This window comes from Rhinoraja longicauda, chromosome 44 (genome assembly GCF_053455715.1).
Source record: "Rhinoraja longicauda isolate Sanriku21f chromosome 44, sRhiLon1.1, whole genome shotgun sequence".
Taxonomy (NCBI): Eukaryota; Metazoa; Chordata; class Chondrichthyes; order Rajiformes; family Arhynchobatidae; genus Rhinoraja; species Rhinoraja longicauda.
The window spans coordinates 5,768,573-5,786,736 of NC_135996.1; the positions used below are offsets into that span (position 1 = coordinate 5,768,573).

Below are 18,164 nucleotides of genomic sequence, written 5' to 3' on the forward strand. Positions count from 1 at the left end.
GTCTGAAGAAGGGTCTCGAGCCGAAACGTCACCTATTCCTTTTCTCCAGAGATGCTGCCTGACCCGCTGAGTGACTCCGGCTATCTGTGTCTACCATCAATAAAAGATAGTTCCAAGGGCTCCATTGAGGTAGATGGGAGGTCAGGACAGCACATCCTGGCTAATGAACAGGCTGTCCCAGCTAGGAAGAAACTATTCCAGAGTTTCAACACAGATTACTACACAACCCATGACATTTGTCACTGATATACTTCATACTTCCAGTATATTACATTTAAATGGCCCACACGCATCAAAATGATATGCTGCCACTGCCTACACCTCTCAATAGTTTAGATCTTCCACCATTGCCTAATATCGTTTAGATTAGTTTGGAGATACAGCGCGGAAACAGGCCCTTCGGCCCACCAAGTCCACACCGACCAGCGATCCCCTAACACTATTCTACACACGCTAAGGAAAAATTTTAAATAATACCAAGCAAATTAACAATAGACAATAGGTGCAGGAGGAGGCCATTCGGCCCTTTGAGCCAGCACCACCATTCAATGTGATCATGGCTGATCATTCTCAATCAGTACCCCATTCCTGCCTTCTCCCCATACCCCTTGGCTCCGCTATCCTTAAGAGCTCTATCTAGCTCTCTCTTGAATGCATTCAGAGAAATTGGCCTCCACTGCCTTCTGAGGCAGAGAATTCCAGATTCACAACTCTCTGACTGAAAAAGTTTTTCCTCATCTCAGTTCTAAATGGCCTACCCCTTATTCTTAAACTGTGGCCCCTTGTTCTGGACTCCCCCAACATTGGGAACATGTTTCCTACCTCTAACGTGTCCAACCCCTTAATAATCTTATACGTTTCGATAAGATCTCCTCTCATCCTTCTAAATTCCAGTGTATACAAGCCTAGTCGCTCCAGTCTTTCAACATATGATAGTCCAGCCATTCCGGGAATTAACCTAGTAAACCTACACTGCACGCCCTCAATAGAAAAAAATAACCTACAAACCTGAACGCCTTTGGAGTGTGGGGGGAAACCAGAGATCCCGGAGAAAACCCACGCAGGTCACGGGGAGAACGTACAAACTCCGTGCAGACGCCGTCCGTTGTCAGGATCGAACCCTGGTCTCTGGGGCTGTTAGGCAGCAACTCTACCGCTGCGCCACCGTGCCGCCCCAAATCATATTAACCACATGGGTAGGAAGGAACTACAGGTGCTGGCTTAAACAGATGGTCGCAGAAAGCTGGAGTAACTCAGCGGATCATTCTGTGTCTGACTTCTAGTCTGAAGAAGGGTCTCGACCCGAAACGTCACCTATTCCTTTTCCCCAGAGATGCTCTCTGACCCGCTGAGTTACTCTAGCGTTTTGAGTCCATCTTCATATTTACTCCAAATTACTATTTTTAACAGGTTAAACCCTGGGATGGAGGGACTGTCATAAGAGGAAAGATTGGAAAGACTGGCCTTGTATTCACTGGAGTTTAGAAGGACGAGAGGGGATCTTATAGAAGGACTAGACAAGCTAGATGCAGGAAAAATGTTCCCAGTGTTGGGGGAGTCCAGAACCAGGGGCCACACAGTCGAAGAATAAAGGGGAGGCCATTTAAAACGGAGGTGAGAAGAATCTTTTTCACCCAGAGAGTTGTGAATTTGTGGAATTCTCTACCACAGAGGGCAGTGGAGGCCAATTCACTGGATGGATTTAAAAGAGAGTTAGATAGAGCTCTTAGGGGCTAGCGGAATCAAGGGATATGGGGAGAAGGCAGGCACGGGTTACTGATTGTGGATGACCAGCCGTGATCACAATGAATGGCGGTGCTGGCTCGAAGGGCCGAATGGCCTCCTCTTGCACCTGTTTTCTATATGGGGGGCTTCGGGCCAAGATATTTGGGACTTGGTGGGACGGAAAGGGCTGCAGAGTCGGGCCTACTATCCCCAACCCAAAACATGACCCATCCACGTTCTCCAGAGACGCTGCCTGACCCGCTGAGTTTCAGTTTTAGTTCAGTTTAGAGATGCAGCGCGGAAACTGATTGTGGATGATCAGCCATGATCACAATGGCTCGAAGGGCCGAATGGCCGCCTCCTCCTCCTGCACCTATTTTCTATGTTTCTGTGATTCTAGGTGCTGCACAATTCTAAAAATATTTTTTCCTTTGCCCTCTTAATAATCTGCTGATATATTTTGTTCCTCCCTTTCCCTTCTCTACCCGTTTCTTCCGGTCCCTCTCTGACAGCTGGAAGATGAGCTGGCGGCTATGCAAAAGAGACTCAAAGGTACAGAGGATGAACTGGACAAGTATTCAGAGGCCCTGAAAGATGCCCAGGAGAAATTGGAATTAACTGAGAAGAAAGCCGCCGATGTAAGTAAAAGCGCACATGCCATCATCCTCCATTCCTTATCCGCCATCTTGTTCCTTTGATTTGGACTTTAGCCGTTTCGAGATACAGCCCCTCGTGTACAGGCCCTTCGGCCCTACCAACTCCGCTCCGACCAGCGATCACCCAGTACAGTAGCACTGATAGGCTGCAGTAGGAACAGGAAGACTGGGAAGGGGGAGGGGAAAGAGAGAGAAAGCAGGGACTACCTGAAGTTAGAGAAGTCAATGTTCGTACCGCTGGGCTGTAAACTGCCCAAGCGAAATATGAGGTGCTGTTCCTCCAATTTGCGCTGGGTCTCACTCTGACAATGGAGGAGGCCCATGACAGAAAGGTCAGACTGGGAATGGGAGGGGGAGTTGAAGTGCTGAGCCACCGGGAGATCAGGTTGGTTAAGGAGGACTGAGCGAGGTGTTGAGCGAAGCGGTCGCCGAGCCTGCGCATGGTCTCGCCGATGTAGAGAAGTTGACACCTGGAACAGCGGACACAGTAGATGAGGTTGGAGAAGGTGCAGGTGAACCTCTGCCTCACCTGGAAAGGACTGTTTGGGTCCTTGGATGGAGTCGAGGGGTTGTTGAAATTTAGGGAGAAGGTAAAATCGGGCCGTGCGGGGCTGGGGAACGATAAGGTTGGAGGCATTAGAGGGCAGAGTGCCGGAATTGGTGAGATCGGTGATGGTGTTAGTGATTGAGGTCTGGTGCTTGTCAGTGGGGTCATGGTCAAGGATAAGTAGGAGGACGTGTCCGAGAGTTGTCATCTCCGTGGGTGGAAAGTGCTTCGAGGTTGATGGGGCAAGTTGATAAATAATGAGATGATTCCACTTTGTTTGAAAATCTCTTTAACTTCTTGGTCGAGTCTGTGCAAGTGTGTGTGTGAGAGAGAGAGGGCGATAGAGAGAGGGAGAGAGAGAGAGAGAGGGGGAGAGAATGAGGGAGAGGGAAGGACAGAGAGAGAAAGATGGAGAGGGAAGGAGGGAGAGGGACGGAGGGAGAGGGAAAGAGAGAGAGAGAGTAAGAGGGAGAGAAGAAAGAAAGAAAAAGAAAGAAAGAGAGAGAAAGAGGGAGGAAGAGGGAACGAGGGAGAGGGAAAGAGGGAGAGGGAGAGGGAGAGGGAAAGAGGGAAAGAGGGAGAGAAAGAATGAACAAGAAAGAGAGAGAGAGAGAGAAAGTGGGAAAGGGAAAGAGGAGAGAAAGAAAAAGAAAGAGAGAGAGAGAAAGAGGGAGGGAGAGGGGATGAGGGAGAGGGATGAGGAGAGGGAAGGAGGGAGAGGGAAGGAGGGAGGAGGGAAGGAGGAGAGGGAAGGAGGGAGAGGGAAGGAGGGAGAGGGAAGGAGGGAGAGGGAAGGAGGGAGAGGGAAGGAGGAGAGAAAGAAAGAAAAAGAAAGCAAGAGAGAGAGAGGGAAAGAGGGAACGAGGGAGAGAAAAGAAAGAAAAGAAAGAGAGAGAGAGAGAGAGAAGAGAGAGAGAGAGAGAGAGAGAGAGAGAGAGAGAGGAGAGAGAGAGAGAGAGAGAGAGAGAGAGAGAGAGAGAGAGAGAGAGAGAGAGAGAGAGAGAGAGAGATGAGAGAGAGTGAGAGAGGGAGAGGGAAAGAGGAGAGGGAAAGAGGAGAGAAGAGAAAGAGGGAGAGAAAGAAAGAAAAGAAAGCGAGAGAGAGAGGGAAAGAGGGAGATAAAGTGAGTGAGTGGATAGAGAGAGATTTGAGACTAAATCTCCAAAATATACACAATTGTCATCCGTGTTCATTCCTTGGGCATTCAAGATAGGTCGACACTCTGCATTGTAGCCTTCTGCTATTCTGAGTACCGGTGTCACAGTGACCAAGGGATGGAATGCAATTCCATGGAGTTCTTCCTTGAGCTCTACGGCTCCTGCCGTTCAGGAATTACCACCCGCAGACAGTAGAATGCTTTCCCAGCTGCCGGGGGGGATTATTGCTGCATGACTTGAGTTCCAAACGCATTGTTATCATCAAACGCACGGAGAGTCAGGAAGGTTAAGTCCCAGACGCGAAGAGGACACTAAAATAGGCGATATTGTACACAGTTACAAAGATGGTTACGTATCACGAATTTCAGGGGAGGTTTTGATCAGCTGGGAAATTGGGCAGATGAATAGGGTTGTCCCGTATTAGCCGGGACATCCCGTATTTTGGACTAAATCGGTTTGTCACGTACGGAACTGCCTTTGTCCTGTATTGGGCCCGGGGGGCGTTGTAAGACCCGGACCCTGTAGAATGTAGAAGGTGGTTATATGGACGGAGCTACAGAGAAAGTAGTTGAAGCCAGTACAATAAAAACATTTAAAGGCACTTGGACAGGTACAAGGATAGAATAAGTTTGGGGCAAACACCTAGATGGAGCATCTTGTTTGGCAGGGATGAGTTGGGCCGAAGGAACTATTTCCATACTGGATGACTCTACGACACCATAAATGTCCAATGATTCCATGCACTGATTAAAATTAACCAAGGGGGATAGGTGTATAGGTGCCAGATAGTATGATTGTACACCGATCAGCCAAAACATTATGACCTGATGAGCCAAAACATTACGACCGCCTGTCTAATATGCTGTTGGTCCTCCGTGTGCAGCCCCATACGCAGCAGGGTGCGATGCACTGCATATTGTGGCGCATTCCTCCCGTGACCGCCATTAAAATTTTCTGTGACTTGTGCCACAATCGACCTTCTGTCAGTTCGGACCAGACGGGGTACAGCCTTCGTTGCCCTCGTGCATCGATGAGCCTTGGGCGCCCAACACCCTGTCTGTCGCCGGTTTGTGGTTTGTCCCTCCTCGGACCACTGTCGGTCGGTACTCACCACTGCCGACCGGGAGCACCCCACAAGCCTTGCCGTTTCAGAGATGCTCTGACCCAGTCGTCTGGCCATAACAATTTGGCCCTTGTCAAAGTCGCTCAGGTCTTTACTCCTGCCCATTTCTCCTGCATCCAACACATCAACTTCAAGAACTGACTGTTGACTTGCTGCCTAATATATCCCACCCCTTGACAGGTGCCATTGCAACAAGATAATCAATGTTATTCACTTCGCCTGTCAATGGTCATTATGTTTTGGCTGATCGGTGTAAAAGAGCCTTTCCTGCCTATAGGCATTAACCTTTGCTGCTAAATTATATCTTAGTTAGTAGAGTGGTTATTTCACTGACCACTGGCAAGTGTTCTTGCCATAAATCAGTGGGTTTGTCAAATGCCAGATACTTGAGTGCCAAGAGTACATGGAATTTACAGCACACTGACACAAGAAGGGTCTCAGCCCGAAACGTCGCCCATTCCTTCGCTCCAGAGATGCTGCGCGTCCCGCTGAGTTACACCAGCTTTTTGTGTCTATCTTCGGTTCAAACCAGCATCTGCAGTTCCTTCCTACACACTGTCAAACCATTTATAATAATAAAAAATTATAATAATATAATAATAATAAACTTTATTTAGATTTTTTTTAGATTTAGAGATACAGCGCAGAAACAGGCCCTTCGGCCCACCGGGTCCGCGCCGCCCAGCGATCCCCGCACACTAACACTATCCTACACCCACTACGGACAATTTTTACATTTGCCCAGCCAATTAACCTACATACCTGCACATCTTTGGAGTGTGGGAGGAAACCGAAGATCTCGGAGAAAATCCACGCAGGTCACGGGGAGAGCGTGCAAACTCCGTACAGACGGCGCCCGTAGTCGGGATCGAACCTGAGTCTCCGGCGCTGCATTCGCTGTAAGGCAGCAACTCTACCGCTGCGCCACCGTGCCGCCCGTCATTTGTGAGGGTGAACGGTACAATGAAATGTATTTGACAAGACAACGGGTCACCTCAGCAGTAATATTCCAAGGATAAATAAGATTTTAAAAAATGACATTAGTAAGGTAAAAAGACAATATTAAAAATAGGTAAAAAGACAATATTAAAAATAATCAACATATATGATGTGAAATGTGTTTATGAGTTCAGAAGCCTGATGGCCTGATGGTAGAAACTGTTCTTAAGTCTGGTGGTATGTGCAGCCATACTCCTGTATCGTCTGCCTGACGGTAACAAGGAGAACAGCCTGCGTGCTGGGTGGCTGTGGTCCTTGATGATGCTGTGTGATGATGATGATTTTGCAGGCACCGCCGGTAGAAAATGTCCTGAACGGCCGGGAGACAGTTGCCAGCGATGTGCTGTGCCGTCTTCACCACTCTCTGTAGTGATTCGTGGCTGTGGGCAGAACAGTTCCTGTACCGGACTGTCATGCAGCCCGTCAGCAGGCTCTCGATGGCCCCAATGGTTGATGCCACTGTTTGTACTCGACACAAGGCTCCCACCCTTCCTAAGAGATTCTTAAGGGAATGGACAGTCTAGATGCAGGAAAAATGTTCCCCATGTTGGGGGGCAGTCTAGAACCAGAGGGTCACACAGTTTAAGAATAAGGGGCAGGCCATTTAGGAGCTCATGCAAGGAAGATTGATCCTGTGCATGCATGATCCAGTGCATGCATGAAACCTACCAAGACTGAAAACATCTACCTACTCTCTGGCATTGCACCTCCTGGAATCAGAAGAGCTGTAGCCAGTCAAAAACAACGCCTCAGACAATCAGAGGATGAAAGACACCCCCTGCATGATCGTTTCGCTCAACACCTTCGCCTTAACCAACCTGATCTCCCGGTGGCTGAGCATTTCAACTCCCCCTCCCATTCCCAGTCTGACCTTTCTGTCATGGGCCTCCTCCAGTGCCATAGTGAGGCCCACCGGAAATTGGAGGAACAGCACCTCATATTTCGCTTGGGCAGCTTGCAGCCCAGCGGTATGAACATTGGGCGGCACGGTAGCGCAGCGGTAGAGTTGCTGCTTTACAGCGAATGCAGCGCCGGAGACACAGGTTCGATCCTGACTACGGGTGCTGCACTGTAAGGAGTTTGTACGTTCTCCCCGTGACCTGCGTGGGTTTTCTCCGAGATCTTTGGTTTCCTCCCACACTCCAAAGACGTACAGGTATGTAGGTTAATTGGCTGGGTAAATGTAAAAAAAAAAAAATTGTCCCTAGTGGGTGTAGGATAGTGTTAATGTACGGGGATCGCTGGGCGGCACGGACTTGGAGGGCCGAAAAGGCCTGTTTCCGGCTGTAGATATATGATGATATGATTGACTTCTCCAACTTTAGATAGTTCCTCTGTCCCTCTCTTCCCCTCCCCCTCCCTGGTTCTCCCTCTATCTTCCTGTCTCCACCTATATCCTTCCTTTGTCCCGCCCCCCTGACATCAGTCTGAAGAAGGGTCTCGACCCGAAACCTCACCCATTCCTTCTCTCCTGAGATGCTGCCTGACCTGCTGAGTTACTCCAGCATTTTGTGAAATAAATACCTTCGATTTGTACCAGCATCTGCAGTTATTTTCTTACCCTACATGACCACCCTTTGCTACCTCAGCGTTTGAAATCATGTTTCCTCTCTTCTGTCCATCCCCTGGACTGCTTGTGCATTGTCCAGATGTATATAATGTATTCTTCAGAGACATACACCTAGATATACACACACACATACACACACACACACATATATATATATAAGATAGACACAAAAATCTGGTGTATCTCAGTGGGACAGGCAGTATCTCTGGAGAGAAGGAATGGGTGACGTTTCAGGTCGAGACCCTTCTTCAGACTGATTATGTATGTATATATTGGTAGGAAGAAACTGCAGATGCTGGTTTAAACCGAAGACAGACTCAAAATGCTGGAGTAACTCAGCGGGACAGACATAGACATAGAAAATAGGTGCAGGAGTAGGCCATTCGGCCCTTCGAGCCTGCACCGCCATTCAATATGATCATGGCTGATCATCCAGCTCAGTAACCTGTACCTGCCTTCTCTCCATACCCCCTGATCCCTTTAGCCACAAGGCCCACATTTAACTCCCTCTTAAATATAGCCAATGAACTGGCCTCAACTACCTTCTATGGCAGAGAATTCCACAGACTCACCACTCTCTGTGTGAAGAAATGTTTTCTCATCTCGGTCCTAAAAGACTTCCCCCTTATCCTTAAGCTGTGACCCCTGGTTCTGGACTTCCCCAACATCGGGAACAATCTTCCCGCATCTAGCCTCTCCAACCCCTTAAGAATTTTATATGTTTCAATAAGATCCCCCTCAGTCTTCTAAATTCCAGCTAAATCAGAAGCCTAGTCTATCCAGTCTTTCTTCATATGAAAGTCCTGCCATCCCAGGGATCAATCTGGTGAACCTTCTCTGTACTCCCTCTAAGGCTAGAGGCAGCATCTCTCTATATGTACACATACAAATATTTTTATATCTTCTTTTCATAATATGCAAACAAAATTATGCTCCAGGCATGGCAAATACAATCTTAATAGATTAAAAACTAAGGAACAGTTTTTAATTTATCTTACTTTACTGATTACATTTCCTGGGCTTGGCTGTTTGCTCTGTGAATCACTGCCTTGTTAATTGATAAATCCGAAATCAGAAGCCAGTGAGCTGTTGGTGTCAAACAAGGATGCGCGTTTAAATAACGGCAATACCATTCGGTGTGTTCTAAAACCTTTTACAAACAGTGAAGCATTTCTGAAGTGTGTCTTTTGTAAAATGTTTAGGGCATTTAATTAAGTCACGAGGTGTCACAAAATGCTGGAGTAACTCAGCGGGTCAGGCAGCATCTCTGGAGAGAAGGAATGGGTGACGTTTCGTGTCGACCACGAAATGTCACCCATTCCTTCTCTCCAGAGATGCTGCCTGACCCGCTGCGTTACTCCAGCATTTTGTGATACCTTCCATTTGTACCAGCATCTGCAGTTATTTTCCTAATTAAGTCACAAGGTAACTCTGGAATGTGGAAGGCAGTTACTCATGTTTCATTCATTCCTAAAACACACAAGTGCTCATTAAAGTATCAGTTTTCTATGATTCAAGGTTGTTGATCAAGTGGTGAAAACAATTTCATCAACCCACTCAATCAACCTGTTCATTACGATCCCCTAAGATTTATGTTCCAAGACATTTTGAGATTATGCCCTGTACTCCAAAGTCCGAATCACTGATAAATATTACCAGGTAGTCCTGGCACTGACCACTCAACAGTTTCCACTCATCTGAAACACAACCATTCATTACTTTAGATAGACACAAAATGCCGGAGTAACTTAGTGGGCCAGGCAGCATCTCTGGAGAAAATGGACATGTGACGTTTCAGGTTGGGCCCCTTCTTCGAACTGATTTTCTATCAAAACCGCCAAGCAAGAAGGACATTCTTGCTTTTGAGGGAGTGCAGCATAGGTTCACCAGGTTAATTCCCGGAATGGCGGGACTGTCGTATGTTGAAAGACTGGAGCGACTGGGCATGTATACACTGGAATTTAGAAGGATGAGAGGGGTTCTTATTGAAACATATAAGATTATTAAGGGATTGGACACGCTAGGGGCAGGAAACAAGTTCCCGATGTTGGGGGAGTCCAGAACCAGGGGCCACAGTTAAAGAATAAGGGGTAGGCCATTTAGAAAGGATATAAGGAAATACTTTTTCACTCAAAGAGTTGTAAATCTGTGGAATTCTGTGCCTCAGAAGGCAGTAGAGGACAATTCTCTGGATGCTTTCAAGAGCGAGTTAGATAGAGCTCTTAATGATAGCGGAGTCAAGGGGTATGTGGAGAAGGCAGGAACGAGGTACTGATTGTGAATGATCAGCCATGATCACATTGAATGGCAGTGCTGGCTCGAAAGGCCGAATAGCCTACTATTGTCTATTGTCTAACATTTGAGGAGATTTCTCGCTAGTTTGAAGGAGATTTGTCTTAGATTGACAAACATTTGCAGAACTATTAATCATTTGGCCAATCAGCCAACTGACATTCATCTCAGCACCTTTTCTTAGGCGAGTTGTTCTTTTCAAATTAGCTGGAATTTGAAGAGATTCCTCTCAGTTTGAGCATGAGGTTATTTCTCTTCATGAAGCAAGCCTAGATTTTTTTGCAAACTGGATGAGGTTTGTTTATGAGGTTGACTCAAGAAATTATCAATACTTGGATGCGATTTCTCTGCTCAAATGCGATTTATGAGGTTGACTCAAGAAATTATCAATACTTGGATGCGATTTCTCTCTGCTCAGTCTATATCCAAGGTTTGTCAGATTATTGGAAAGTCGATGGGATTTGTCTCAGATTGATCAACATTCCTCTCACACCTGGAGTCAAAGATCATTTTCAGCTTCTCCAAACATTGAGATTTCCTACCAGTTCTCCAAGAATTGTAGAGACATGCTACAGATTCTCAAGAATCGATGAGAGATACACCAGAGATTATCCAAGACTCAAGAAGAAATGCCAGATTCTCCAAGTCAAGGAGATTGCCCACAAATTCTCAAAGTCAAGATTTCCCACAGAATCTCCAAGAATTGAGATTTCCCACAGATTCCCAAAGTTGATATTTTCCACAGATTTTCCAAGAGTCAAAATGTGCTGAAGATCCAACATCAATTGAGATTTTCCACAGAATCTCAGAGTTGAAATTTCCACAGATTCTCCACGAATCTCAGAGATTTCCCACAAATGTTTCAAGAATCAAGATTTCCCATTGATTCTCCAAGAATCAAGACAATTCCACGCAGGTTCTCCAAAAATCAAGATTTCTAACCTGCTGAGCTACTCCAGCACTTTGTGAACCTTTTCCCAAAAGAGAAATTCTACAAGAGTTGAGATGTCAGACAGAATCTCATAGGATTTGAGATTTCCCTCAGGTTTTCCTTTCACGTCCCACCAGGGGTGGCGATGGGGACCTCCCAGAGGTGGAGATGTGATCCTCACATCACCTATCCATGTCCTCTAGGGATGCTGCTTGACCTACTGAGTTACTCCAGCACATTGTGTCTATCTTTGGTGGAGATGGGGACCTCACTCACATTGTCCCACCAAAGATGGATATGTGGACCTCCCTCACACGTCGCACCAGAGGTGGAGATGTGATCGTCACATCACCTATCCATGTTCTCCAGAGATGCTGCTTGACCTGCTGAGTTACTCCAGCATGTTGGAGATGGGGACATCCCTCACATTGACCCACCAGAGGTGGAGATGAGAACGTCCCTCACATTGTCCCATCAGAGGTGGAGATGTGATCCTCACATCACCTATCCATGTTCTCCAGAGATGCTGCTTAATCTGGAGAGTTACTCAAGCATTTTGCGTTTATCTTTGGTGGGAATATGTACGTCCCTCAGACGTTCCACCAGAGGCGAAGATGGAAACCTCCCTCAACATAGTCTCACCAGAGGTGGAGATGTGATCCTCACAGCACCTATCCATGTTCTCCAGAGACGTTGCTTGACCCGTTGAGTTACTCCAGCATGTTGGATATGGGGACCTCCCTCATGTTGTCCCACCAGAGGTGGAGATGGACCTCCCTTGCCCAGAGGTGGAGATGGGGACCTATCTCACATTGTCCCACCAAACGTGGAAATGTGATCATCATATCACCCATCCATTTTCTCCAGAGATGCTGCTTGACCTGCTGAGTTACTCCAGAATGTTGGAGAAGGGGACCTCCCTCACCCAGAGGTGGAGATGGAGACATTGTCCTACCAGAGATGGAGATGTAGACATTGTCCTACCAGAGGTGGAGATGTAGATGGAGATGATTGTCTCACCAGGGGTGGACGTGGAGATGGAGACATTGTCCCACCAGGGGTGGATATGGCGATGGAGATGATTGCCCCACCAGGGCTGGACATGGCGATGTAGATGATTGCCCCACCAGGGGTGGCCATGGACCTTCCCAAGATGGAGATGGAGATAATTGCCCCACCAGGGATGGACGTGGTGGAGGTGTAGATGATTGACCCACCAGAGGTGAAGATATTGTCCCACCAGGGGTGAAGATATTGTCCCGCCAGGGGTGAAGATATTGTTCCACCAGGGGTGAAGATATTGTCCCACCAGGGATGAAGATATTGTCCCACCAGGGGTGAAGATATTGTCCCACCAGGGGTGAAGATATTGTCCCACCAGGGGTGGAGATATTGTCCCACCAGGGGTGAAGATATTGTCCCACCAGGGGTGAAGATATTGTCCCACGAGAGGTGGAGAAGGACCTCGCTCACCCAGAGATGGAGATGATTGCCCCACCAGGGGATGAGATGGAGATGATTGCCCCACCAGGGATGGAGATGGAGATGGAAATGTGGAGATGATTGCCCCACCAGGGGTGGACGTGGGGAGATGGAGATGATTGCCCAACCAGGGGCGGCCGTGAACCTTCCCAAGATGGAGATGGAGATGATTGCTTACCACCCAACACACCGATGTTCAGTCATTTAAAAAGGGGATTGAGCAACTAGATCTCCTCAACTTGATCAAAAAGGCCCACTTCAAAATGTAATCACTGCTCTACTCACTCCGAGTTGCGCGAGTTAACCACTTATGAGGTGTTTGCGCAGTAATCAACCAGAACCAGAACCACAACCAGAATTAGAACCAGAACCAAACCACAACCAGAACCAGAATTAGAACCAGAACCACAACCAGAACCACAACCAGAATTAGAACCAGAACCACAACCAGAATTAGAACCACAACCACAACCACAACCAGATCCACAACCAGAACCAGGATTAGAACCAGAACCACAACTAGAACCAGGATTAGAACCAGAACCAGAATTACAACCAGAACCAGAATCAGAACCACAACCAGAACCACGACCAGACCACAACCAGAACTAGAACCAGAATTAGAAGCAGAACCACAACCAGGACCAGAACCACAACCAGAACCAGAATTAGAACCACAACCACAACCAGAATTAGAACCAGAACCAGAACCACAACCAGAACCAGAATTAGAACCAGAACCAGAATTAGAACCAGAACCACAACCAGAACCACAACCAGAATCAGAACCACAACCAGAATTAGAAGCAGAACCACAACCAGAACCACAACCAGAACCAGAATTAGAACCAGAACCACAACCAGTATTAGAACCACAACCACAACCACAACCACAACCAGGACCAGAATTAGAACCAGAACCACAACCAGAATTAGAACCACAACCACAACCAGAATTAGAACCACAACCACAACCAGAACCAGAATTAGAACCAGAACCACAACCAGAATTAGAACCACAACCACAACCACAACCAGAATTAGAACCACAACCAGAATTAGAACCACAACCAGAACCAGAAGTAGAACCACAACCAGAATTACAACCAGAACCACAACCAGAATTACAACCAGAACCACAACCAGAATTACAACCACAACCAGATCCAGAATTAGAACCACAACCAGAACCACAACCACAACCGCAACCACAACCAGAACTAGAACCACAACCACAACCAGAATTACAACCACAACCACAACCACAACTACAACCACAACCAGATCCAGAATTACAACCACAACCAGCACCAGAATTGGAACCACAACCAGAATTACAACCAGAACCACAACCACAACCAGAATTACAACCAGAACCAGAATTACAACCAGAATTAGAATTAGAGGTAGAGATAGGGACCTATCTCACATTGTCCCACCTCACCTTATTTTTCCTTTTCTGTTCGTTTACTTACTTATTTTTTTTTCTTCTATGTTTTAGTAAACCCTGTAAAGCGTCTTTGAGTTTTTAGAAAAGCGCTATACAAATGTAATGCATTATTATTATTATTATTAGAGGTGGAAATGGGGACCCATCTCGCATTGTCTCACCAGAAGTGGAGACGTGATCATCATATCACCTATCCATTTTCTCCACTTGACCTGCTGAGTTACTCCAGTATGTTGGAGAATTTTTAGATCAAGAATCAGAACCACAACCAGGGGCGTCCGTCGTCCGTCGACCGTCGACCTTCCCAAGATGGCCGCCAACCGTCGCGCTCGCGCTTCCCGCTCCTTTCTGCCCGCCCCGCGGACGTCACTTCCTGGATACGGGGCGGGCGGCCGGAAGCGGGTCGGATGGGAGGCGGAGGCAGGGAGGAGGGAGGAGAGAGGGGGAGGCGCTCTCGCCCTCACCCTCCCCTCCCTTCGCCATCGCCCCATCAAACCATCAACCCTCACTCACCTCACCTTCCCTCACCCCCCGGCGCCGCGCCGATCTTCCCCCTCCCCAAATGGCCGCCGCCGTCACGTCGCTGGAAGCGGTCAAGCGCAAGATCAAGGTGCTGCAGCAGCAGGCCGACTGCGCCGAGGAGCGCGCCGAGCAACTGCAAAGGGACAGCGCGACCCAGCGCGGGGCCCGCGAGCAGGTGGGTGGAGGGGACGGGAGGGGAGGGGAGGGGAGGGGACGGAGGGGCCGAGTGGCCGCAGCTACCGCGGGCAGGGCTCTCCCCCCATCCATCACACACCTGGTTGCAGTTGCACTCACTGAGTTGGAGGAAGGTTGTCACGCCCCCCTCCTTTCCCTTGTCTCCATCCCTCCATCCATTCCTCTCCCCTCTCCATTCCTCCCTCCCTCCTGTCCATTCCTCTCCTCCCCTCTCCATTTCTTCCTCCTCTCCATCTTCTCCCCCTCTCCATTTCTTCCTCCTTCCCCCTCTCCATTCCTCCCTCCCTCCTGTCCATTCCTCTCCTCCCCTCTCCATTTCTTCCTCCTCTCCATCTTCTCCCCCTCTCCATTCCTCCCTCCTTCCCCCTCTCCATTCCTCCCTCCTTCCCCCTCTCCATTCCTCACCCCCTCTCAATTCCTCTTCCCCATCCATTCACCCCTCTCCATCCCTCCCTCCCTCTCTCCATCCCTCCATTCCTCTTCCTCCGTCCCCCTCTCCATTTCTTCCTCATCTCCTCCATCCATCACTCCATTCCTCCCTCTCTCCATCCCTCCCTCCCTCCATCCCTTCATCTCTCCATCCCTCCCTCCCTCCCTCCCTCTCTCCATCCATCACACACCTGGTTGCAGTCGCACTCACTGAGTTGGAGGAAGGTTGTCACGCCCCCTCCTTTCCCTTGTCTCCATCCATTCCTCTCCCCTCTCCATTCCTCCCTCCCTCCTGTCCATTCCTCTCCTCCCCTCTCCATTTCTTCCTCCTCTCCATCTTCTAACCCTCTCCATTTCTTCCTCCTTCCCCCTCTCCATTCCTCACCCCCTCTCAATTCCTCTTCCCCATCCATTCACCCCTCTCCATCCCTCCCTCCCTCTCTCCATCCCTCCATTCCTCTTCCTCCGTCCCCCTCTCCATTTCTTCCTCATCTCCTCCATCCATCACTCCATTCCTCCCTCTCTCCATCCCTCCCTCCCTCCATCCCTTCATCTCTCCATCCCTCCCTCCCTCCCTCCCTCTCTCCATCCATCACACACCTGGTTGCAGTCGCACTCACTGAGTTGGAGGAAGGTTGTCACGCCCCCTCCTTTCCCTTGTCTCCATCCATTCCTTTCCTCTCTCCATTCCTCTCCTCTCTCCATTCCTCACCTCCATCCATTCCTCTCCTCCTCTCTCCCTCTCCACCTCCCTTCCTCTCCATTCCTCTCCTCCTTCCCCCTTCTCCATTTCTTCCTCCTTCCCCCTCTCCATTTCTTCCTCCTCTCCTCCATCCATTCCTCTCCTCCTCTCTCCCTCTCCACCTCCCTCCCTCTCCCTCTTCACCCTCCCTCTCCATTCCTCTCCTCCTTCCCCCTTCTCCATTTCTTCCTCCTTCCCCCTCTCCATTTCTTCCTCCTCTCCTCCATCCATTCCTCTCTCCCCCTCTCCATCCCTCTCCCCCTCCCCATTCCCCTTCCCCCATCCATTCACCCCTCTCCATCCCTCCCTCTCTCCATCTCTCCCTCCATCCCTCCCTCCCTCCACCCCTCCCTCCCTCCACCCCTCCCTCCCTCCACCACACACCTGGTTGCAATTGCACTCACTGAGTTGGAGGGTTATCACGCCCCCTCCTTTCCTCCTTTGCCTTGTCTCCATCCCTCCTTCCCCTCTCCATTCCTCTCCCCCTCTCCATTCCTCTCCTCCTCTCCATTCCTCTCCTCCTCTCCATTCCTCTCCTCTCCATTCCTCACCCCCTCTCCATTCTTCTTCCCCATCCATTCACCCCTCTCCATCCCTCCCTCCCTCTCTCCATCCCTCCATTCCTCTTCCTCCGTCCCCCTCTCCATTTCTTCCTAATCTCCTCCATCCATCACTCCATTCCTCCCTCTCTCCATCCCTCCCTCCCTCCATCCCTTCATCTCTCCATCCCTCCCTCACTCCATTCCTCCCTCCATCCCTCCACCACACACCTGGTTGCAATTGCAAGTCTACAGAGTTGGAGGAATGTTATCACGCCCCCTCCTTTCCCTCCCTTGTCTCCATCCCTCCATCCATCCCTCTCTCCTCTCCATTTCCTCCTCTCTCCCTCTCCATTCCTCTCCCCTTCTCCATTCCTCTCCCCCTCTCTCCATTCCTCTCCATTCCTCCCTCCCTCCTGTCCATTCCTCGATCCTGTCCATTTCCTCCTCTCTCCCTCTCCATTCCTCTCCCCTTCTCCATTCCTCTTCCCCTCTCCATTTCTTCCTCCTCTCCATCCATTCCTCTCTCCCTCTCTCTCTCCATTTCTCCTCTTCATCCCTCCCTCTCTCCTTCCCTCCCTCTCCCCATCCCTCCCTCCCATCCCGCTCTCCAGCTTCCCTTTTCTCTCTCTGTTTCCCCCTTTCCCTCTCTCCGTCCCCTCCCCATTCCTCCCCCTCTCCATCTTCCCTTCCTTCATCCTCCCCTCTCCATTCCCCGTCCCTCCCATCCTGCTCTCCAGCTTCCCTTTTCTCTCTCTGTTTCCCCTTTCCCTCTCTCCGTCCCCATTCCCCGCCTCCCTCCTTCCATCCACCACACACCTGGTTGCACTCACTCAGTTGGAGGAAGGTTATCACGCCCCCTCCTTTCCCTTGTCTCCATCCCACCATCCCTCCATTCCTCTTCTTCCTTCCCCCTCTCCATTTCTTCCTCCTTCCCCCTCTCCTCCTCTCCATTTCCTCCTCTCTCCCTCTCCATTCCTCTTCCCCTTCCCATTCCTCCTCTTCATTCCTCTTCCCCTCTCCATTCCTCTCTTCTCCATTTCTCCCACCCTCTCCATTCCTCTTCCTCTCTCCATCCCTCCCTCCCTCCCATCCCGCTCTCCAGCTTCCTTTTTCTCTCTCCGTTTTTCCTCCTTCCCCCTCTCCATTTCTTCCTCCCTCCCTCTCTCCATCTCTCCCTCTCTCCCTCCCTCTCTCCATTTCTCCTCCTCTCCATTTCTTCCTCCTCTCCTCCCTCTCTCCATTCCTCTCCTCTCCTCCATCCATTCCTCTCTCCATCCCTCCACCACACACCTGGTTGCAGTTGCACTCACTGTTGGAGGAAGGTTATCACGCCCCCTCCTTTCCTCCCTTGTCTCCATCCCTCTCTCCTCCTCTCCATTCCTCTCCTCCTTCCCCCTCTCCATCCATCCCTCTCCCCCTCTCCATTCTTCCCTCCCCTCTCCATTTCTTCCTCCTTCCCCCTCTCCATTTCTTCCTCCTCTCCTCCATCCATTCCTCTCTCCATCCCTCCCTCTCTTCCTCCTTCCTCACTGAGTTGGAGGAAGGTTATCACGCCCCCTCCTTTCCTCCCTTGTCTCCATCTCTCCATCCCTCCATCCATCCCTCTCCTCCTCTCCATTCCTCTTCCTCCTTCCCTCTCTACCTCTCTCCCTCCATCCCTCCCTCTCCATCCCTCCCTCTCTCCATCCCTCCCTCTCTCCATCCCTCTCTCCATCCCTCTCTCCATCCCTCCCTCTCTCCATCCCTCCCTCCCTCCCTCCCCCTCCCTCCCATCCCGCTCTCCAGCTTCACTTTTCTCTCTC

At 49.6% G+C, this 18,164-nt stretch overlaps 1 protein-coding gene across 5 annotated transcripts in view; it reads left to right on the plus strand.

Annotated features, from left to right (window-relative positions):
• The first annotated feature begins 14,330 nt into the window (after positions 1 to 14,330).
• Positions 14,331 to 18,164, plus strand: part of LOC144612389 (uncharacterized) — a 61,036-nt gene continuing 57,202 nt past the window's right edge. For all 5 annotated transcript variants that reach the window (XM_078431988.1, XM_078431983.1, XM_078431984.1 and 2 more), the window contains exon 1: positions 14,331 to 14,629. In XM_078431988.1, the coding sequence (XP_078288114.1) occupies positions 14,495 to 14,629 (135 nt within the window). In that variant the 5' untranslated portion in view covers positions 14,331 to 14,494. The remainder of the gene's footprint in view (positions 14,630 to 18,164) is intronic.